Source organism: Astatotilapia calliptera, chromosome 23 (assembly GCF_900246225.1).
Source record: "Astatotilapia calliptera chromosome 23, fAstCal1.2, whole genome shotgun sequence".
Taxonomy (NCBI): Eukaryota; Metazoa; Chordata; class Actinopteri; order Cichliformes; family Cichlidae; genus Astatotilapia; species Astatotilapia calliptera.
Window position 1 is genome coordinate 6,462,866 of NC_039323.1, and position 23,113 is coordinate 6,485,978.

Here is a 23,113-nt window from a genome sequence, read left to right on the forward strand (position 1 = left end):
TGCTTTGACCTCTTCATCCTTAATTACAGCTTGAAGTTCCCCTCCTTTTGCTTTTCCCTGTAGCAACGAGAAAAGCTGATTGTAATGCTGCTGGGGTTTCGGAGCTTCTTCCTGTAGAGAACAGCTGGATGTGAGAGTCGGAGACCAAAGCAGGCAGATAGAAATGATTCGTGGCACTACTGGTGCAAAATGGTCACTCCAGGTTTACTCTAAGTTTATTTGGACTTAACTTGCTTTTTGTCACCATTGTGATTTACTTGAATGTGTTATTCATACATGTTTAAGCTGTAATGTTTAAAAGATCTTACTTGACCATTTTGGAAGAATTTTCTCCCTGATTTGTGATTGAATTTCTGCCTTCTTGCCATGACTATTTATTTCTTTCCATCTCGTACAAGTTTTGCTGCAAGTAAACATATACAAAGTGCCTGTGTATGCAAACCACAGCTTCTCTACTCATGCTTCTGTCTGCGTGTTCCAGGCAGTATGGATTTGTGCATGACTAACCGCCGTTATCCCTGACATACTCTCAGACAAGAAGCTATAGCGGTTAAGCCTTTAGGATTTCTCTCTTCCTCCTCTTCTCCCCAACTCACTGCTGAGTTGAAAAGCACTTGTAAACTTTTTCTTCTGTTCTCACCCTTTCCCTCTAATTCTAATCAGCTGTGTGTGTGTGTTATCCCAAAAACAAAGTGTGACCTCCTTTATCTGTTGGATCTCCTCCTGCCGTTGTGTGTTTAGGGTCTCTGTCAGCAGTGCTGTGTGTATTACACCATTTTCCATGGAGGGGAGGGTTGTGGGTGTCATGCAGTCTGCTGTGTGATAAGTTTTCTTACATCTGCACCCAATCTCGACCCTGGCGTGTCCAAAAAAAAAAACATTCTGCAAGAAAAATGAAAAGAAGAGGGGACTGTAAGGAAATGCGCACCATCAGTTCAACTTGTTAATAACTCTCTTCAGATTGATGGCAAGCTGCTTCTGGGTTTGTCTTTTAATGTTAATATTTATTTAATGAGAGTAAGAATCTCAGCCAGAAATAGGCACTGAGAGTTTGGTGGGAGAGAGATGGCCATGATTTGGAAAGGCTAAAGAGAAGATCTACTCGGAGCACTTGTTCAGATCCACTGGGGAAAAAAAAATCAGAGGGAAAAAGTATTTTTGAAGCTTGAGCAAAGTATATGCAAATTAGGTTTTGCAGGTTTTTTATTCCTGTCTGTTTTTGCCATATCAAACAAGCAGTGTGCAATTACCAGCTGAATGTGACTCCAAGAACCCCACAGCTGCATGACACTTGCATCATGCACCCAAGGAAATCTGGCTCTGTTGCAGTGTCCAGCCTTGTTTGTGTCTACATGTTTGCTTTCTAATGAGCTGAGCTCTGCGTTCGGTCAGGAAAACTCCCTGTGTTCTCCACTGAGGGTTAAAATAACACCTCCAACAGATGGACGCTGTCCTCGTTTGGCTTGCAGGGGGCTCTTGGATCGCTGAAGGATGAGTGCATGAGGGAGTTGTGCTCTGATTCTCTTAATTTAACAGACATCTCTTTCTATCTGCTTTTTCCTCCCTTTTTAGGAATGTACCTTTCTGATCTGACATATATAGATTCAGCCTACCCCTCCACGGGCAGCATACTGGAGAACGAACAGAGATCAAACCTGATGAATAACATTCTCAGAATCATATCGGACCTGCAGAGATCCTGTACCTACGGTGAGACTTCAACAGATACATGCCTATGCTGGTGTAGTATGTATATTTATGTGTATGTTTGCAGATTGTTTTTCACTGTGGTTACATTTGGGGTGGTTGCATCAAAAACCAGCGTTGGATAAATAAAGCAAGACTTGTCCGGCATGGGTAGGGTTTGTCCCATCCGGTGACTGTTCGTCTGCCTGCAGAGGGCACCGTTGTCAGATGGAGGCAGTGTACAAAGTGTCTGGTACATGCCACTCTTGCTTGTGCTGTTGTTGGTCCATCAGCCAGCCGCAGAAAGCACAAAAGTTATAACGTACGAAGAGCTGAAGTGAAACTGATTGTTCCCTCTCTCCAGCCCTCTTTTCAACCAATTAACATTCGGCACACGCTTACGTCATCAACTTTAAGCGATACGCAGTCTGAATTCCCATCCCCGAGCGTGTCTGGGATAGGTGAAAACCCTGTCCAACCAGAAACTCGTATGTGGACCGGCACATTTGCAGCACCAAAAATCCCACCATAAGGCTTTATTCAAACTGTTATTCACTAAAAGTGGAGCAGGAAGTGAGTCATTTGAATTAGTACAAATATTTGCTTAAAATTGGCTAATACCCTTCGAGGAAGATTCTACATAGAGTTGGTTTAAAAGTCCTCCAGCACACAACCACAGCTTACTGGAAAACGGTTGTTTTTCATGTTCTTTAAAAATATGCAGATGTTTCAAATAGGTGTTGGTCATTTAAGTACTTAAAACTAAGACACAGCTATTTCCTAGCTACACTCAGGCGGCTGCTGCTCTGGAGCTGTGTTTGGTTTAAAGTACTAATGTTATCCTTTTTCCAGACCCTTATTCTAGCCAACGTAAAGTATGCTGGCAGCTTGTGTTACACAGGCTCACATGTACACATGTGTTTTTAATTTCATGTCTGCCTGTATCTTCTCTTTCTCAGATATACCAGTGTTGCCTCATATACAGAAGTATCTCAACTCAGTCAGGTATATTGAGGAGTTGCAGAAGTTTGTGGAGGATGACAATTACAAGTAAGAAGCAAACAAACAAAGCTTTTGCATTATAGTTATGATTTCTTGCCAAGGTGATAAAGAGAGATGTTTTTGCTGTTAATTGTACTGCTTGCTTGTTTCTTTTCATCATGATGCCTGTTTCTTTTCATCATGATGCCTGTTTCTTTTCATCATGATGAATTTACAGAAGAGTATTGTAGGGTACTGAAATTGATTTTTTTCAATTGATTTATGCTGCATTTTTTTTCTTTAGATTGTCACAGAAGATTGAGCCAGGCACCAGCACACCACGAGCCAACGCCTCCAAAGAGGATCTTGTCGGTGAGTTTAGTCTCACTTAATCTGAACTGAATGTCCAAGTAGTTTCAAATTTGCACATTAGTATATCAGTTATAACAAAAATTATAGTTTTTGTTTTATTTTCAAATTAAATGACACATTTGTCCAATGTTGTTAAAAAGTAACATGTTTTAATTGATTGATCCTGTTATACTGTCATTAATGTCTTTATTCGCAAAGATTGTTTTCGATGTCACTGTGCATTTCAATGTCCTACATTTTTCACTTAAAGTGGAATTTAAAAGTTCTTTAAAATAATAAGAATAATAAAGAATTAACTTGTTTTTTTTCTGTACACACCATAAACATGACATCTCTATTCTTCTGTTGTGGTTTTACTCTGTTTACAGGTCAGGAAGCGTCAGCATCTCCTCTCTGTGGACGTAAATGTGCGGTAGCACCAGACGGAACCAAAGTCCCAGCAACACCTCCATCCCCCAGGAACCTTCTGCCCTACGGACACAGGAAGTGCCACAGTCTGGGCTACAAGTCAGTTTCTATTGTTAATCTTTTATAAGAAATAATTTTCATATGTATGTCCTATAGTTTAAAAAATATACATACACACTGGTGCTACTCTGTCTGCTTTGTTGTGTCTCCACAGCTTTATCCATAAGACAAATACAGTAGAGTTTAAAAGTGCTACATTTCCCAATGCTGGCTCTCGCCATCTGTTGGATGACAGCGTGATGGAAAGCCACAGTCCTACCAGGGGACAAGCAGAGAGCTCGACTCTGTCCAGTGGCATTTCACTTGGTAAAACTTACACCTCTACAGTTATGAAGTAGAGTTTTTATGTTCAGTGGATGTTTTTATGATGTTTTTTTATATGTATACAGGGAGCAGTGAGGGCTCGGAGCTCAGCGAAGAGATGTCTTGGCCAGCTTTTGAGAGGTAAAGCTAATGCATCCATGTCTTCACTGTTTTTTCATCATAACCACATGCAAAAATCAGATTGAAGGAAAAAAAAAAAAATCCCCAGCCTGGATGTGATCATCTAAATTTTAAAGCTCTGGCTTCAAGGCACATTTATGCAAAACGATCTGCCATTGAAACCCTCTCACACGCGCCATGCTTTTAGCCTTGCAGCCATGGCAGTCATGCCTCATCCGTCCACTGCTGCGCTTTGCCTTTAGCAAAGATGTAAAGGTGCTTCTGCTTCTCCAGCAGCCTGAAATGTATTAACTGCTTTAACATTTAAGTCTAGCAGCCCCCGTGCCAACCTGTGTCTGGAGCAAAACTATGAGGAAAAAATGCTCAGCTGAAGAATCTACTTGCTTGAAAATCATCTTAACCTCTTTTAAAGCACTGTTCCTTTTTTTAAAGTTTTGAGTAACCCAAAAAACACATCCATCGATAACTCCTCTAACCAAATAACTGCTCCTCATCTTTCCCTAATCCATGCTATTTAAATAAGGCAAAAAAAAAAAAAAAAAAACAGTGGGGGGAAAAAGAGAGCCACACAGCCTTAACAGTATCCCGTGCCCCCTATTTTGTCCTATCCTATCTTATGCTATTCTGAACAGGACTCGGTTCTATCACTCTCTGGGCCCAGTGACCCGTGTGGCCCGCATCCCCTACAAAGGCGTCTTGAGGCCCAGCAGGTACACCCATCTCGACCGGAACAAACTTGATCTGAGCCAAAGCCTCTCTTGCCCTCACTTTCCACCCTTGAGTCCCTGCCAGGGGCTGCTGTGTGCTGGTGCTTAGTGTGTGTACTGCTGGGGTAATCTTGTAGTTTGAAATAAGAGTGTATGTGCTGGTGAAATCACATATCTGGTGAAGGGAAAAGGATTCTTATGGTTCTTTATCTTTTGCTGCCTTCTCGAATTTCTTGCATGCCTGTCTCATTCTCAGACTTATTGAGGTTGAAGTCAAGGTATTGGAGTCTGCACGTCAGCCAGCTAAAGCTACAAGCGTTGACTTAACAGACAAGAAGTCTGAGGATGAATCTTACTGCACCTTATTAAAACCTTTAAAAAAAATCTATATTATCATATGCTTCAGATATCATCTTTCCAGATCCTGAGATTATAGTCAAAATAGACTTCTTTTTGTGATTAGTTTCCAAAGTATTTCACAGCTTGGAGGTAAAAGCAAATTTCCAAAGTCACAGTGCTGTCGCTGGAAAGAAACTGTTAAATCCTCATTCCTATAGTCAAGAGAAGCAGACTATTCAGGAGCATTAACGTCCAGTTGTCATGGACATTGCATATTAGGCATCTCTTGCGGTTAGGGATTCTCTCTCTCTCTGTCTCTCTCTCTGTCCCCCCCCCCCCCAAAACCAGGCTTCGCTACACTCCTGCATTGAGCTTCCTACTCTGATCCTCCAGACAGGCACAATCTGCACAACGCTTTTCCCGTCTTTGCTCTTCTTTTTTGTGATAGCAGTGTTGAGATTTATATCTTTGAAATTCATTTTTGTCAAAACAAAATGGGGGCTACTTAGGCAGAAAGCAGGGGTAAAGGTAGCTTTGCAGATTGCATCTGGCTGTACTATTAGTTTATCTCTAAATCTATATGGTGTGCATGGAAATATGCATGTTCTTTTTCTTGTATGCATGTTTTTATATTTAAGGGGTAATGTTTGTCTTTGTCCCATTGCAGCTCAGCTGAGTCAGAGGAACTTGCAGTTCACTTGTACCCTGGAGCAGTCACAGTGCAAGGAGTGTTAAGGCGAAAGACTGTGCTCAAGGAGGGCAAGAAACCAACTGTGAGAATACACACTCACACATTTGTCTAGATAAGCAGACGCGCACGTGCCTTCATGTGCTGCCCATACCTTCATGTACTCCTAAGCAGGAGCACATGGGACATATATACTGTCAATCACAGATGGGACCTCAGAGGCTTCTTAACCTGCAGAATATCTTTCTCTGTCTGTTCCACATGTTTTCTCATTAACCTCACCCTCCCGACCCTGTGACACTAAGATTACCCCCTTATGTTTCTGCTGGAAATAAATGTGGAGCTTTATATGAACTTAAAATAACTAAAGACTGTCATACGTAGTGATGATGGTTTAAAGTCTGGCGCTCCACACCTGCCGTGTTAATTAATGGCTTCACTTGATCCCATTTTCTTTCATGCGTTTTCTCCTTATTTCGTTTCTATTAATTTTAAGTCTTTTTGTAGTTTGCAGAACAAGCTCCTTAGATTGCATGTTGAGTCTTTCACAAGCACAAGAAAGGATTTTTTTTTTTTTTTTATTCAAATATGTTTTATATTTTAAGGTTCTGTTAGCTTTGATAACAGCGTTGCACAATATTGGCAACAACTTTACCAGCGTCATGAGGTCATCACCTGAAATGCTTGTTCAAGGAGTTCCCACATATGCTGAGCACTTGTCAGCTGCTTTTCCTTTTGTAGTCCATCTCATCCCAGTTTGGCATTCGTGGGTGAATGTAACCCTTACAAAGCCCAAAGGTATGTTTTGACTCACCAGAAAAGCCCCCAACCCACCTATCAACACCATCAAAGCTGCTCATCAGTTCTTCACAGTGGGAACCACACATGGAAATGCCATCCATTCCCCGTTCTCTGCATCTCAGAAAAAGCTTAACAGCTGGACCCAAAAGTCTAAAATCATAACCTCTTGGGCCAAACAGATTTCCACGAGTCTAATGTCCATTCCCAGTATTTGGGATCTGGAGACTTGGTTGGGTCAGTGCCTTTGGCTCTGTATCGTTTTTCTTGAGCCATTCCTGTGTATTGTCCAGCTAGCAGAGGTTGTTGCCATTTTGGAGGTGTGATTAGTTTATAAGAGTTTTTTAGCTTCTTAGTTTAAGTCCGTGTGAATGGCAAGCATCAGATTACATTGTAAAAGATGATAAGTGTCATTTGCTTTCGTGCCTGTGGCTTTAATATAGAGTCTGTTACCATGTTAGTGTCACTCTATGTAGTTTTTCATTGACTTAATGCGGTTGAATCAGAGTGTGTGATCAGATTTCAATTTGTGCCTCTAGGTGGCATCTTGGACCAAATACTGGGTTGCTCTGTGTGGAACCCAACTCTACTACTACCCTGCCAAATCCTTGAAGGCCACTGAGAGAAAACATGTAAGACACACAAGCGCACACACATACACACTCTTTAACACTCTGGTGATGCATGCATGGGCAGCGTTTTTGCAACAGGTGCTATAGAGGTGGTGTTTTCTTCGAGCAGGTGAGGACAACAGATGGAACGTAATGTAACGACACTGAGACGTCCAAACGTCTTAGATGTCCACTGTACGAACGGCAGGTGTTGATAGAAGTGAGTCGGCGTAGCAAACGACCCCAAAACACTCTGTTTTATAAGGAGACGACATATGATAGCCATTACTTACTCAGTCTTAAAAACTTTAGTCTGAAAGTCTGAAAAAAACACTTAATGATTCTTTTTCATGTGCTTTGTACTTGGTATGCACAGGGAGGGGAAAAGGGAAACGAAAACAAAGAGCTGTAAATTTTTCATGTCATGTCGACACGACATTCAAAAACAAGTAGGCTTGGGGTGTGTGAGTGTGTGTTTGTTTTGGTGTATAGCATCAGTTGGTTGAGAGCATTCACTGAAACTTTACAGAAGTTCAAAAGAGGCAGAGAAGCAGAAGGAAATGCAGGGAGTGTGAGTTTGAGTGTGCAAGGAAGTTTTTTTGGACCGTGGTGCAGCGGGGGTACAGACGGACAGATGGTAGCACTCATTGAATAATGAGGCCAGTGACATCACTCGCAGTCCTGTGTGTCACTCAGGCTAATGAGAACCTTGTGGAGTGCAAATGCAATGCTGGGAGTTCACACACATACACACAATGCTTGTGTTAATAATTCTTCCGCGTGTAAACAGAGAAGGTTGATTATGTTTTGGCTTTGCTTCTTACCAGTTCAAGTCCACGTCCAGCAAGATCGTGTGTGTGGTCGGTCTGATGGCTATGATGGCTGACGATCCTGAGCACCCTGACGTCTTCTTGCTGACCGACTCTGAGCATGGTGAGACTTGAACACGTGAGAGGGAGAAAGCAAAGAGGAAATGATTAATACAAGGAACAGTCCGTGTGTGAAAAGGATGCATTAAAATTGTAAAGTGGGTCAGGAGGTTTAAATTGAAGCTGAAGCTTGTCAGTTATTATTTTTGGCATCTCTTCATGCTCACCATACAGAAGGTGAAAAACCAGACCAAAATTTGTTAAGCTGTTTGTTTTTGTCAATTTTATTGTCGTTTTCATGAGGGGCCTAGTTCTTCTTTCTGAGTCTTTATCTGTTATTCTTGCTCACTTTCATGCAGTGAATGACTATAAATTTAACTTGAAGGAATCTAAATAATCAGATAACACTCATACAGTAATGACAGTTGCTTAACCATATTGAATACAAGATGTTCTGCCAACATATCCAAAGCTAAGATAAGAAATGTCATAATCTCATTGTGAAATTCAGGTGGTAACAATTTTTCTTTTCTTCAGTCATTTTGATCAAAATTTTGCACCAATGCACGCAAACATGTGGGTGGTGTCCACAATGTTGCTGAACAGCGAGGCTCTCTGTGAGCTAAAGGGGACAATTCATTTACACAGGCATTCACCTCGCAGTCCTCATTGTCTTTCTTCCAAACTACATCCGTCCAGCTTGTTGACTGAGCTGCATCTGTTAAGCTTTCAGCGTGTTTTGTAGTTTGGAAGAAAATAGTCCCACATGAAAAGTTGCATGCAGTAAACACTTGAAAGTGCTTACAGAAAGGTTTGTACATTTCTGAGAGTGCACTTACCTGCAGAGTTTTTTCGATGTATCTTTTGTGCATGTAAGTCAAGTGCCATCCAGCTTCATTATATTCAAGAGAAGGAAGTAATTTTCCAAAGCCATTATGCAAAATCGAGCAGTTGACATCCAAATTATCCAGATTAGTACATATCTCTAAAGGGTGGAGGAAAAATGTTTATTATTTGTTTTTGCTATAACCTGTCACTTTAAGCCCTGCAGATTAGTCATACTTGACATCCTTAATGTTCATACACAGGTGTTAATTATGTGCATTTACACACACAAATCATCTGACTTTGTCATAGATTTTTTCACATGACTTTGCTTTGAATTTATCGGGCAGACCAAAGTCAAGTGAGGCTTTTAGTCATCTTTCCAGCTTGTTGAGAGAGCAGGTGGTTACAAGACCTGGCACCTCACTCTGTTTGTTTCCATTTCCTAGGTAACACCTACAAGTACCAGGCAGGGAACAGAATGAATGCTTTGCTCTGGTACAAACATCTGAGTGCTGCCTGTCAGAGCAATAGGCAACAGGTATGAAGACACGAATATGCACACACAGACATTCATGAGGCTGATTAACAGGTGCATTTTGTAAAATCTGACTTTTTTCACAGGTGCCAGCCAATCTGATGTCATTTGAGTGACTTTTAGAAGTGCGGCTGAGCAAAGGAGAGAGGGATGAGGAGACAGACGAGGATGATGGGGAAGGAGTGCTGACTCAGTAATGGGAGCTTTCACTGCCATCAACCCTGACCACCGATTCTCCGATTCTTTGCCCTGGCCTCACTGCAGCCTCACCTGCCACCACTGCCTTAACCAGAGTACCCTGTGTGTGTGTGTGTTTGTATTTGACAGTGAATGCGAATCCGTGTGGATGAAAATGACTGTTTTGGATTTATTAACTACTGAACAAGGACCTGCACCACTGCTCATGTCTCCCGTTTGCTTTTGGTGTCTTCTGTTCAGCACCTTCACTGGAGCCATTTGACTTCTCCTTGCTGACAGACTGACAGGTTTTGTTTTGGGTTTTTTTGTTGTTGTTGTTGTCTTTTGGGGGGAGGACAGACCCCCCCCCCCCCCCCCCACCTCCTTTTCACTGGGTGAACTATCCACCCCCCATGCTTGAAAGCAAGTTTTCCATCTTTTTATTCAGGTGGATACGCGATCACACAAACAAACACACTTTGTCAGACTAACTCACTGGACTTTAGACTTATTTTTACTTACTTGTTTCACACTTTAAATTGTTGGTCACTTCAATCACTTGCATTGTGGCTCGAAGTCACATGGTTATTTATATTTACCATGTGCACACATACACACACAAACAAACATATTTGATTGCATCGTTGCAAACGTAAGGGCTCTTATTCGCAATCAATTCCAGCAGAAACAATTCCTACACTTCCTGAATGTGTCTAGTTTTTATTACTGTTCAGTATGCGGTGGTATAACTGCGCTGAGTGGGAGGTTCACTTTAATCAGAGGAGTCTTGTCTGTTTTCCACAGAGGTACGATAATCCCAGAATCTAAGCTAAGACGCGTTCACGGTCGGGTAGATGAGAGTTGCTCTTTTTCCTCCAGTGCTGTCTGCTCGCTGCCACCTGACATCCGCCCAGAAAGGCGATGGTTTGTCCACCAGACACAAGCATACACAAAAACACTAAAGACTCGAAACTGTGAAAGAGTCAAAGAAAGAGAGCAACAGAAACTTGTGATACATGATTTTATCTCCTCTGGTTTAGAGTAGACACTCAAAGCTACCTGGAGCCATACAGAGTCTATTTTAAATCTTTGTTTATTATGTTTTGTTCTTTTCTGTGTTTTTTTGTTTTTGTTTTTTTCCTTCTTTTGGGCTGGACAGTGCAGTTCACAGTATTACCATGTAGTAGATGATTGCACAGCAACATTTTGTTTCTGTTACATTTGAATGTCTTTTTTTGCATTTATTTTGAATATTTTTTAAGTACATGTGAATTTTAGTTTTTCTATTTTTGACCCTCATCTTCGTATCCAAGCCCAGCTTCAGAATTTTTGGAAATGGCATAAGCGCCGAGGTTATAAGTAGTACAAAGCGACATTGCAACCACGTTTTTCTACTGCTTTATAAAATGAAAGACAGAGCTGCAGTGCAATTACGTGCAGCTACTGGTATGTTTCAGTTGGGAAAAACCGGGGATTTACATTTTCCGCTGTACATCCCGTATATGTCAGTATGCCACAGGCTGACTTTTGCGGTTTTTGCAAAAACATGAGTGATGGTGGTGTACACAACAGTGAGGTGCTTTTTTGCTCAGTAATAGTCAAACATCAAATTTTTCCTTTTTAATAGCTGTTTACACTGTATGTTTACACAATCCTATGCCCAGTTTCACAATCCCTTCACTGCACATACTCTATTTAATAGGAAGCCTACCGTTGTCCCATCTATTAGTGGGGCGTGTTAAACTCAGAGAAGGTTTCGGGCTGTTGATAAAGGATAATGGGGTGGACACGTTCCATACTAACGGCTTTCTAATGGGTTTTTCTTCTTCTCCAGGCTTGTGTCAGGTTCATTGAGTTTCAGTTGTTTTTGTTAAAGGAGACGTTGTAGCGGATAAACCTGTGGAAGAATGAATGAGGGAGCCAAAAACAGGCCTGTGTAATGTGACGGTGACTTAAAGTATGTGTGCGCATATGTGTGCCTGTGCATACGTCTCTATTTTTATAATAACATTGTAATTCAAGCCAGATTAGGCAATCCCTTGAGGCTGCCATCACTGCTGAGCAGTGGGGTTAACCAGCTACCTAATCGTGTGTGGCTAACTTCCAGTTCATGCAATGGCTCCATACTGAGTTGTGCTGTGCCGAAATTCTGAAGAAAAGGTGACTCACAAGGAGAGAGGAAGTGGAACTCATCTGTGTCCGCTGTTGCTGGAGCTACGCGCTGAGGAGAGACTTTGTGAAGCAACAAAATCCCAGAGTGACTTACTGTGGAGGCTAACTGATGTTTGAGTACTGCTGGTTGGCCAAAGGGACAAAAAGAGGTCTGTGAATGAAATGGATGAAATGTGAGACACAGGATGGGTGGCTGAGAGACGATTTACCTGTGTTTGTCTAAAGATGCTGGTTACTCTGTCTTAACTGACATATTCAGACAGTATGTCATTTGCAGTGCGTCAAATAAGTTTGTGCAACTATGGAAGAATTAAAGCTGTGGTCTGTGCAAAAGGAGAAAATGCATAGATGTTAAACAAAGCTCGTCTTGATGGTCAGCGACCCCATCAAATGTTTCCTTTCTTTGTATTAGCTTTATCTGATGTTAGATGAGAACGGTGGAAGAAAAAGACAAATGTTACTGTGGACATTGGAATAGAGAATGGTTTTTTTTGTTTTGTTTTGTTAATTAATCTGGGTACAATAATCTCTTTGAGAGCAACCCAAATTATGTCAGGCATTTTTTTTCTTATGTGTGGTTTTCCTCACTGTAATCTGAGTTTACATGTTTTTTGGTTGTTGTTTTTTTGTTTTTTTTCCCTCTTTTCAGCATATGGTCAAAGTAATGGAAACAGGTGTTTAATTTAGAGTTGGATTTCAAGATCAACCACTACTACTTCTGTTTTTGGAGAGTGTAATATAGCCACTCTCCCTTTAAGATAATCTTTTTTTGGTTTTTATGAAGAAATTTGATGCCACGCTTGAACATTTTTGTGTCTGCATTACGAGCTTGTGTTGTTTCCTTAAAACTGACCATACTGTCTGCACATGCACAACTTGCCCTGCATTAACTGTTCTGGGCAAAGCTCATTCTAGATCTGTCTTTTTAATGGTCTCGTTGTCGAGATGGAGGGTTCAATGGGAGGATGTTTATTCTTTCGGTTGGCTGGAGAAGTGTATTCAATGTGAACCGGTGCCTCACGTGCACCAGCCAGGCATTCATTCAGCATTTACCGAGGATGGAAACGACGGCAGCCTGCATTTTAAGTCGTCAAAGCTGATGGGGGTGATGTATAAATTACCTTCACCCTTTACCTAGCTCTGTGTGTGTCTCGTCTCTGCCTGCATCGTGTCTGTGGCCAGTGCTATGACCTCTCTGAGTGATGTGCTGCCTAGTGACTGAGTAACAATAAACACTTTTTGGTTTGTTTTTTTTTAAACTTCACATCAATTTTATGCTCGTCGTTCTGTTGAAGGTTGTGTGTGACTGTGAAATGAAGCACAGATTTGTGCAGGTGAATGTGAGTCTTGGTCGTATTACATGTCACAGTGCTATTTGACAATTCCACCCACTCCTCCCTTCTCCTTTTTAAAAAAATAAAGTAAAAAAAATCTGGAACTGGTGATGAGCACAATGTCTAGTAGTATGGCTTCTTTGTAGTAGTGATGCCAACATATATTTTTTAAAGCAATCTAGATTTTTAAGTCTAACAAAATATCGAAAAACAAAATCAGAGCACTCCAGTTACTCTGTGTTGGTTATTTTTTATTCTTATTACACTTTCTTAATCATCGTTAGGTTACAGTCAGATCCACTACACTATAGATGTTGGCTTTGCATTACTAATAACGCACTGAGGTGTTAGTCATACATAAAGTATTAACTATTTTGTTTGTACTTTTAACAGTTAAAGGTGTTTTGTCTGTTGGGTACAGTTTAAATGTTTGGGGAGGGGGGGTTGTTTTGTTTTTTTACTTCTCAGGCCTCCTAATTATTCCAATAAAATGATTTAAAATAATCTCTTTTTTTATGTGGTCTGTCTTCCAAGAAAAGAAAAAAAAACAACTTTCATAATAAAAATAAAGTTTTTGCTCAAACAATAAGAATGTGGAGGTGTTGCGTCATACGTTTACTGGTACTGGGGGCTAAATGCGTCCGTTAGTCAGCTGTCTTTAAAGGTCAAAAAGTCTGCAACACTTGTGGCACGAAGAGCAACTTTTATTGCTTGTACAACACATTTGTCTGTGGTCTTCATCCAGGATGTTGCCGTTGAGTTTTGGCTCCTTGAGAGTTTCGCCTCTCCCCCTTGCACCTTGCAAGCAGGCTGAAGTTGTGCCAAAAGGCTTGACTCAGCTACTTTCATGAAGTTTTATATTTGTTTTCCATTATTGCTTGTGATTTTAGGTATCTGAATACCTGCGACCGTTCGTACGTCTTCCTGTTTATCACACATGCAAGAGATATAGAGAAATGTTGCCGTCAGTAACACGAGGGAGGTATTTTCCAAGATGGAAAATGAGAATGAGAGCGAGTCAAACAAAAGCACCTGCTCAAGGGGGGGGGGAGAGGTGACCAGGAGTCACTAAACCTATGAGCTTTTAATGGCTGTATAACAGATATTTTTCTTCAGATTTTCATCAAAGCAAAGGCAGGCTGTTGTCAGTACCCTGCCAAATCTATTTTCCTCATCAGTTTCTAATTGAAATACGGACCCCAAACTGTTCTCAAAATCTTAACTCGGTCCCCTGACAAATTCCCCCTATAGCTTTTAAGAATGGTGTCAATCTATAATAACATTAGTTCACATCTCCAAAAAAAAAGGTTTGGGGACTTTCTTTTAGTGGTTCCCAAACCTTTTGTGTGATCTCCCACTTCAGAAGTCAGCAAAAGGTCGTGTTCCACTCATAGGTTTGATCCCACACAAATCTTTATCCGTTATTAATAATATACAAGGAGCCAATCTGCATTTTACTTATGCATATGCAACACCCATGCACACACACGGTGTTTCAGTTTCTGGGGGCGGGCCCTACAGGGCAACACTGCCGCCTGGTGGCTACCTGGCTGTCATGCAGACGGAGGAAGTGTTTCGGAAGTGGACACGGCAGGGCACAGAAGGAATCGAAGAAAAGGGCGGAGGAAAGGGAGCTTCCGAGGGGGGTTAAAAAAAAAAGAGAGAGAAATCACCGCGACTTCTAGCACCTAGCCAATTTACTAACACCAACTTTCGTTTTGAAAGACTGAAAGGACAGCTGTGTGATACGTAATCTACAGTGAACGGCGTATGAGCATAAGGTAAGTCTGCTCGGTCTGTGCCCAGTAAACACAACAGACGACGTACTGTGTGCTACTAGCGGGCTGCTTTAGCTAACACGCACAGCAAGGTGTACAGCGGTTTGCTAAACGACTAGCTGTGTTGTCACGGATGTGAACGAGCCCGTGGTGACCTGGCAGAAATGAATAACGGGGACAGTCTCCGGTAGAAAAGTGCCTTTCTGGTATTTTAGGTGTTTTTTATGCGGGCAGTGCTCGCCAGCCGTTTCCTCGGTGGCTGCATGAAAGAGCAATTGTATGGGAGACGCCGATGCCTGCGTGGCCAAACCCGTGTCGATAGACCTTATTAGCCGGTGTTTTTAATGTAGCTCGTTCGTGGCCGGTTTGTTGTCATTATGTCACAGCCTGGTAACATTAACTTCGGCTCGGCAGCCACAACGAGAGCAACAGAGGCAGGTAAGTGACGGGCAGGTGAACGTGGCAGCTGGATAATTTAACTGCTGTGATCCGTAACGCCTCGTTTGTGTGTAGCTGAAGATAAAGGTTTAGGATTAGATGAACATCACTGTGGTTCAGGAAACTCTTCTCTGCGTTAAAGGCAGAGCCACTTTAATGTGTCAACCACCAGCAGCAGCAGGAGTGGACCCCCTCTGCACCACAGCAGGACGACATGTCCATCATTTCTTAAGTGAGAAAAGGCAGGTTCAATAACAACAACACCCCGCCACCACCCTATCCCCTCATCCTCGTGCAGGAGAGGAAGGGATGTGAACCACCTTGTTGTAAACGTTGGTCCCTCACCTTTAATAAAGCCCAGCTGGCAACAGCAGCTACAGTAAGTAAGCTTTGCTGCTGGCACAAAGCTTACTTTTGAATGTACGCACACATTTCCACAGACCAGACTCTGCCATCGTGATGTAGTTGCACATTCTGGACAGGTTTCAACTGTGCTGCAGTACTGGGTCATCCTCTGCCCTGGGGGGAACCGAGCCAGAGAGGCAGCGAATCAATCAGTTTTCTCTTCACATATTATTGACAGTACATCTTTCATCTCTCCCTCTCCTAGTTCTCCTGCTGTCTCCCTGCTGGTGACTGCCTGTTTGCTTAGACTGCAGCTCCAGGGAAAAGGCAGAAAAGCTCCCGTCCTTCAGACAAGTTGGTCTTACAGTGCAGGCAGGCAGGAAGGTGACTGAGCTGCAGGGGCCATGCATCAAGGGTGAGGGGTGTTCGCTGTGGGGGAGACGCACAACTACAGGCAAGGAGGAGGTCAGGGCCAGTCAGTGTGGAAATGAAGCTCAAACAGCGCATGGTGGTGCTGTGTGCCGTGCTCCTCCTGCTGGGCCTGGCCAAGATCTTCCTGCTGGATGGAGGTGAAGGAACTGCAGCTAGCCGGCGGGACCTCAGAGCATTTCGCAAGGTCAGGATGCAAGTGGGCTGTTTCATGTTAAAGTTGCGATCAGAAGTTTCCACTCACCATAGACATGAATGCTATGGTAATTTACTTTTTTTTTTTAATATTACTACTTTCTTGGAGCGGTTGTTTTTACAGGATGGAGTGATTGTTTACCATACGTCTTTAATGACTTTAAAAAGGAACTGGATGCTCAAATCCACACACAAGGTCGAAAGCATACATACAGTGGGGCAAAAAAGTATTTAGTCAGCCACCGATTGTGCAAGTTCCCCCACCTAAAATGATGATAGAGGTCAGTAATTTGCACCAGAGGTACACTTCAACTGTGAGAGACAGAATGTGAAACAAAAATCCATGAATCCACATGGTAGGATTTGTAAAGAATTTATTCGTAAATCAGGGTGGAAAATAAGTATTTGGTCAATAACAAAAATACAACTCAATACTTTGTAACATAACCTTTGTTGGCAATAACAGAGGTCAAACGTTTACTATAGGTCTTTACCAGGTTTGCACACACAGTAGCTGGTATTTTGGCCCATTCCTCCATGCAGATCTTCTCGAGAGCAGTGATGTTTTGGGGCTGTCGCCGAGCAACACGGACTTTCAACTCCCGCCACAGATTTTCTATGGGGTTGAGGTCTGGAGACTGGCTAGGCCACTCCAGGACTTTCAAATGCTTCTTACGGAGCCACTCCTTTGTTGCCCGGGCGGTGTGTTTTGGATCATTGTCATGTTGGAAGAGCCAGCCTCGTTTCATCTTTAAAGTTCTCACTGATGGAAGGAGGTTTTGGCTCAAAATCTCACGATACATGGCCCCATTCATTCTGTCCTTAACACGGATCAGTCGTCCTGTCCCCTTGGCAGAAAAACAGCCCCATAGCATGATGTTTCCACCCCCATGCTTCACAGTAGGTATGGTGTTCTTGGGATGCAACTCAGTATTCTTCTTCCTCCAAACATGACGAGTTGAGTTTATACCAAAAAGTTCTACTTTGGTTTCATCTGACCACATGACATTCTCCCAATCCTCTGCTGTATCATCCATGTGCTCTCTGGCAAACTTCAGACGGGCCTGGACATGCACTGGCTTCAGCAGCGGAACACGTCTGGCACTGCGGGATTTGATTCCCTGCCGTTGTAGTGTGTTACTGACGGTGACCTTTGTTACTTTGGTCCCAGCTCTCTGCAGGTCATTCACCAGGTCCCCCCGTGTGGTTCTGGGATCTTTGCTCACCGTTCTCATGATCATTTTGACCCCACGGGATGAGATCTTGCGTGGAGCCCCAGATCGAGGGAGATTATCAGTGGTCTTGTATGTCTTCCATTTTCTGATGATTGCTCCCACAGTTGATTTTTTCACACCAAGCTGCTTGCCTATTGTAGATTCACTCTTCCCAGTCTGGTGCAGGTCTACAATACTTTTCCTGGTGTCCTTCGAAAGCTCTTTGGTCTTGGCCATGGCGGAGTTTGGAGTCTGACTGTTTGAGGCTGTGGACAGGTGTCTTTTATACAGATGATGAGTTCAAACAGGTGCCATTCATACAGGTAACGAGTGGGGGACAGAAAAGCTTCTTACAGAAGACGTTACAGGTCTGTGAGAGTCAGAGATTTTCCTTGTTTGAGGTGACCAAATACTTATTTTCCACCCTAATTTACGAATAAATTCTTTACAAATCCTACCATGTGAATTCATGGATTTTTTTTCACATTCTGTCTCTCACAGTTGAAGTGTACCTCTGGTGCAAATTACTGACCTCTGTCATCATTTTAAGTGGGGGAACTTGCACAATCGGTGGCTGACTAAATACTTTTTTGCCCCACTGTACAGGCTGAAATGTGTATATACATTCACTTAAATAATTAATTAGCTGGTTCTACGGTGTCTTTTAACTTGACAAGGCCAAGGCCTATAGACTGGTAGTTTCTCTTTGCCATCATAAAAAGGATTTTTTTGACAGCACTCATTGAATTGACTAATAGTCAGAACTAGGGATGGGTACCGGTGTCTGGTGCCATCATGGCACCGGTTCTGATATAAACGGTAGTAACCAGACCGAAAAGCAGCGCACATTTCGGTGCTTTATTTCGGTGCTTTTTTTTTTCCTGAGCTGTGATACACTTTAGATTCTAGCCAATCATTTTACGTTTCCGAGGATAGTAGGCGGGTCCAGGTACGTACGTTCTTTTAGAGCAGAGCTACAGATTAAAAATGCCCAAGGCGAAGCGGTCAAAAGTCTGGCTGTACTTCACAGCAAAATATGCAAACTCAGCAGCCTGCAACAAGTGCTTTAAGCTGATACTGTGATACTGTCAAAGGAGGTAACACCTCAAATCTGATGAAACACCTGGCGACGCATAGCGTTTTTTTTAAAAGCCGAGAAATGCGCCGTATTTGATAGCTTGCTGCGAGACCTCACACCGTGCACATCTACTGCGGGTGGGTTGCCTGTTATCGGACCTGGAGCAACATCTCCCAAAAACCCGAAGAATAGAGTCCTGGCCCCTAGCCCTGCTAGTGTAGCAGAAATGATGACGGATGATGGCAGCAGCAGCCGTTCTTCTCTGCGTGAGTAGCTTAATGTTGTTCGTGTGTAATTTACGTTGAGTAGGCTAACCACGTTATTACATTAATGCACGTAAGGTGAACTAGCAAACATCATCATAGCTACATGCGGCTGTCTTCTTGTTTGATGGCAGATACTCCCTTCACCCTGGCCAAAAAGGCTAAAATGACCAAAGAAAAAGTTGGAAAACAGTTAAACATGAGAGGTTTTTGGACAAAGTTTGTGTTTTTTCCATTGTTTAAGCACTGCTTCCAGCCAAGAGTGATACCATATATGCCCCATAGCTGCAGAAAAGGCTAACATTGTTATCTTTTTACAAAAAAACAGCTGAGCATGGGAGGGTTTTGGACCAATTTTGTGTTCTCCATTCTTTAAGCACCGGTTTGAGCACCGTTTAAGCACCGGCACCGTTTCAAAAGTACCGGTTTGGCACCGGTATCGGATAAAACCTAAACGATACCCATCCCTAGTCAGAACACTGGAAAAGTCTGAGGAACTCAGAAGAAGAATTGAGGATTTGTGAAGTTGGGAAGGTCTTCTGGAGATTCCATGATCATCAACTGCAGGTGGATGTGCAACTAGAGGTTATTCAGGTGTATTACCACTTTGCCATCATCTGAAAGAAGACCCGAACTGTCACCTTCGCACGAAAGGAAATCGGTGAGGATGTTCAACAACAACCCAGGAAGCCTGCCATGAACTGGAAACTTCCGGAACACACTTCTGGAATGGCCTTCACAAAATCCCTACCTCATCCCTGTTGAAAATTTGTGGATGGGTCCAACCTGATAAAATGAAAACTCTACCAAGAAGAGTTAGCTTAAAACTTTTTGATGGTTACTAAAAGCCTCTGGTTGACGTGCAAGTTTCTAAGGGACATTTAACGAAATATTAGCCAAGGTGTATGTATATATTTGAGTATATATATGTCTGTCTGTATACTTTTAATCCTATTTGGATTAGAGAAATTCCGAAATAAACAATTCTGGAAAAAGAACAGCTCAAAGAAATCATTAAAAGACTTAAATAATTGTGTCACTCATGCCCATGATGAGTGGATGGGAACTTTTGACTTTTACATTAAAAAATGTGCTTTCATTGGGATCACTAACTGGATGCACAGTCATAGCCAACAGTGTTATAAAGCATTTAAAATATGCTGGTCTTGTTTAAGTATTAATAAACTAAGTTTCATTATTTAAAATCTTATCTTATGTTATCTCATGCAATGTGTTATTATTACTCATCCCTCAAAGATGGAAGCTGGTCTTTCACTGTCTCGGGGCGCTCGCCTTACCAACACCCTCCAGTCTTCATGGGAGATAGCAAGCCAATGGGTGGGCCCCAGAGAGGTGTACCCCGAAGAGACTCCAGAGCTGGCTGCTGTGCTTACTTCCCTGAGCTCTGCCAGGATAGAGCGGGCAGATGTGGGCTATAAGGGCACACAGCTCAAAGCCTTGCTGGTGCTAGACGGAGGACAGAAAGTGGTCTTCAAACCCAAGAGGTCAGGCTTAATTAAAAGAAAATTCTGTCACAGATTGATTTATTCTTCTTACTTTTGTTTTATTATTTATTTTATTTTTATTTCCACCCTCGCTCAGGTACAACAGAGACTATGTGGTCGAAGGAGAGCCATACGCAGGCTATGACAGACACAATGCGGAGGTAGCTGCTTTTCACCTGGACAGGTTTGTAATCATGGTTATTTGAGTTCTTTGTCATTTTTTTTTTTTTAAACATTCTGTGGTCTGTCGAGAGTGTCATAATCTTCAGTCCTGTTTTGTAATCTTCGTCCTCTATGCAGGATCCTTGGTTTCAGGAGAGCACCTTTGGTGGTTGGCCGATACGTCAATCTGCGAACTGAGATCAAACCTGTGGCCACAGACCAACTTCTCAGCACTTTTCTCATGCAGGGTGAGTATCTGTGACCTACTGTGTCTTCTTTCAGAAAACCGAATCATTGACATAGCAGACAGGAAATGTGGTTGAAGGGTGGACAGCTGAAAGTTTCATATCACAGATGGTCTACTTTTCTGATAAATTATAAAAGCAGTGACATTAAATAAAGAGTGGTGCACTAACTTTTCTACTTCGGAATTTTCCCTACCAATAAAACCTGTAACATGTGTGTGCGTGCGTGTGTGTGTGTGTGTGTGTGTGTGTGTGTGTGTGTGTGTGTGTGTCTTCATCTTCTTTAAACAAGACCAGAACCAGAAAAATTGGAACACTGTTTGCTCTATTTCTCCATTGTGTTTTGATGTCATCAAGCTGCCACCTCCTCTCCGTTTGACACGTATACAGTGTACAAGAAGTGACACATTGGACATATAAGGTCTTGATGTAAACGGAGATGATCAGGCCCCATCTTAAAGTAAAGACCGCCCCACGCCAATAGAACACTTCACTCTCTGGCTGCTGGTTTACATGTCGTTCCTAGGGTATTTAAAACTAGAATGGGAGGCAGAGCCTTGAGTTTTTGGGCTATTCTTCTGTAGAAGCAGGTCCCATTTTAGATTTGGGAAACGAGACATCCTCTCTGCGTAAGATTAATCTTATCTTAAGACTTTTCCTTTTGCTAAAGCATAGAGTTAGGGCTGGATCAGGTGACCCTGAATACTCTCCTAGTTACACTGCAATAGGCTTGGCTGCAGGGGGGCTTCCCATGATGCACTGAGTATTTCTTCTTCACTCAACCTCTTTTAACTCTGTGTTTATGCACCTTTTTTGCATTTAATTATTAGTTATTACTAACCATGAGCCTGGTTCTGCTGGAGGTTTCTTCCTGTTAAAAGGGAATTCTTTCCCACTGTCACCCAGTGCTTGCTTAAAGAGGGTCATCTGAATGTTGGGGTTTTCTCTGTTTTATTTCAAGGTCTTACAATATAAACTAGCGTGAAGTGTTCTAATTTGGCACAATATACAAAGGATTTTATTTATTTTTATCTCAAATTACTGCATTAAAAATGTTACAGAAGGCTCCAGCAGCACAGTAATAATAATATGGACGGCTCTGATTTCACTCTATTCATAAAATGCAGTAAATAAATACCCCACTCATGAATGTTGACTTTCGTAGAATGTATTTAGCCTGATGTTCGTCTTTTTTCCTAACAATGACTTTGAGGGCAGCACTGTTGCCGCCCATCATTCCATCATCAGGCTGGGGTCTTTCTGTGTGGAGTTTTTACATGTTCTCCCCGTGTTTGCGTGGGTTCTCCCTGGGTACTCCATCTTCCTCCCACAGTCCAAAGACATGCAGCTAGTGGGGATAGGTTAATTGATGAATCTAAATTGTGCATAGGTGTGAATGCGGGAGTGAACGTGAGTGCGACTGGTTGTCGGTCTGTGTGTTAGCCCTGCGACAGACAGGCGACCTGTCCAGGGTGTACCCCGCCTCTCGCCCTATGACAGCTGGGATAGGCTCCAGCGCCCCCCGCGACCCTGAAAAGGATAAGCAGAAGCAGATGGATGGATGTCTTTATCGAATGTTCATTTTCTACAACCACAAACAGAAGAACAAGACTTGCATAAACAACCGATTAAAAAAACAAACTCTTCCCTCTTCTGCCCTTACTCATACATCAGTCTTGCGTTCACAGACAGTTTTCAGTATCCTCTTCAGATAAGTCGGTATTTTTGCTAAAATCCATAAATGTCACCGATACATGCCCAGAGATTTCTAGCTTACCTTAAGAACATACATACATTTTTTTCTCGTGGCAGGTTTGATTGTATTTTGTTTTGCCCTTTGAATACTTCTTGGTCTATTTGTTTTCTTTTGTAGCATTGCTGTAATTCTTTTTGCATTTAGCAGGCCACCAGTAACTTTTCACTCTTACTATATATATATTTTTTTCTGAGTATAAACCAAACAGCTAAGATTTTAGATCAAGCAGACGTTTAGAAATGTTTCTTCCTCATTACAACCTGCACATCTTCCCAACATTTTTGGGAGGATGTGCAGATTTTGTGCACCTGGACACAATTACATTTACCGTTAGCGAGTTATTGCGGATCGCTGCATGTGCGGGGCTCGACGGCGCCAACGCGTTAACGAGCTAACCACGCTAACGTGTCGACGCCGTGCAGCCCCACACACGGAGCAATCCGCGATAACTCGCTAACGGAGATTTCCCGCTTTAGTGCGGTTATGGCATTAACGTAATTTTAACGAGATTAACACTGACAGCACTATTTTTTTTACTTTTTTTTATAACGCAAGCTATTTTCCAATCTTACCAATTCTAAATCTTCCCTCCATGTAGCAAACTTATTTATATGAATTTTCCACTGATCATTCAAAATAGAATGATCAGCCATCTGAGTTGAAGACACTTAGTGGAATGTTAATGTTTATTATTAA

At 42.3% G+C, this 23,113-nt stretch overlaps 2 protein-coding genes across 6 annotated transcripts in view; both read left to right on the forward strand.

Moving 5' to 3' along the window:
- ralgps2 (Ral GEF with PH domain and SH3 binding motif 2) overlaps nucleotides 1–13,113 on the forward strand; it is a 71,886-nt gene extending 58,773 nt beyond the window's left edge. For 2 of the 3 annotated variants that reach the window (XM_026158733.1, XM_026158734.1), the window contains exons 10-21: nucleotides 1,573–1,710; nucleotides 2,646–2,736; nucleotides 2,972–3,039; nucleotides 3,408–3,546; nucleotides 3,662–3,813; nucleotides 3,897–3,951; nucleotides 4,584–4,661; nucleotides 5,665–5,770; nucleotides 7,023–7,115; nucleotides 7,922–8,027; nucleotides 9,238–9,329; nucleotides 9,413–13,113. In XM_026158733.1, coding sequence (XP_026014518.1) covers nucleotides 1,573–1,710; nucleotides 2,646–2,736; nucleotides 2,972–3,039; nucleotides 3,408–3,546; nucleotides 3,662–3,813; nucleotides 3,897–3,951; nucleotides 4,584–4,661; nucleotides 5,665–5,770; nucleotides 7,023–7,115; nucleotides 7,922–8,027; nucleotides 9,238–9,329; nucleotides 9,413–9,442 — 1,148 coding nt within the window. In that variant the 3' untranslated portion in view covers nucleotides 9,443–13,113. The remainder of the gene's footprint in view (nucleotides 1–1,572; nucleotides 1,711–2,645; nucleotides 2,737–2,971; nucleotides 3,040–3,407; nucleotides 3,547–3,661; nucleotides 3,814–3,896; nucleotides 3,952–4,583; nucleotides 4,662–5,664; nucleotides 5,771–7,022; nucleotides 7,116–7,921; nucleotides 8,028–9,237; nucleotides 9,330–9,412) is intronic. The other variant, XM_026158735.1, reaches the window with a different exon arrangement.
- Nucleotides 13,114–14,314: 1,201 nt separating this feature from the next.
- Nucleotides 14,315–23,113, forward strand: part of fam20b (FAM20B glycosaminoglycan xylosylkinase) — a 52,296-nt gene continuing 43,497 nt past the window's right edge. The window contains exons 1-5 of one of the 3 annotated variants that reach the window (XM_026158067.1): nucleotides 14,315–14,790; nucleotides 15,836–16,186; nucleotides 20,007–20,254; nucleotides 20,352–20,438; nucleotides 20,555–20,664. In XM_026158067.1, coding sequence (XP_026013852.1) covers nucleotides 16,058–16,186; nucleotides 20,007–20,254; nucleotides 20,352–20,438; nucleotides 20,555–20,664 — 574 coding nt within the window. In that variant the 5' untranslated portion in view covers nucleotides 14,315–14,790; nucleotides 15,836–16,057. Of the gene's footprint in view, nucleotides 14,791–14,817; nucleotides 15,226–15,835; nucleotides 16,187–16,209; nucleotides 16,263–20,006; nucleotides 20,255–20,351; nucleotides 20,439–20,554; nucleotides 20,665–23,113 lie in introns of those variants that run through there. The other 2 variants (XM_026158068.1, XM_026158069.1) reach the window with 2 other exon arrangements.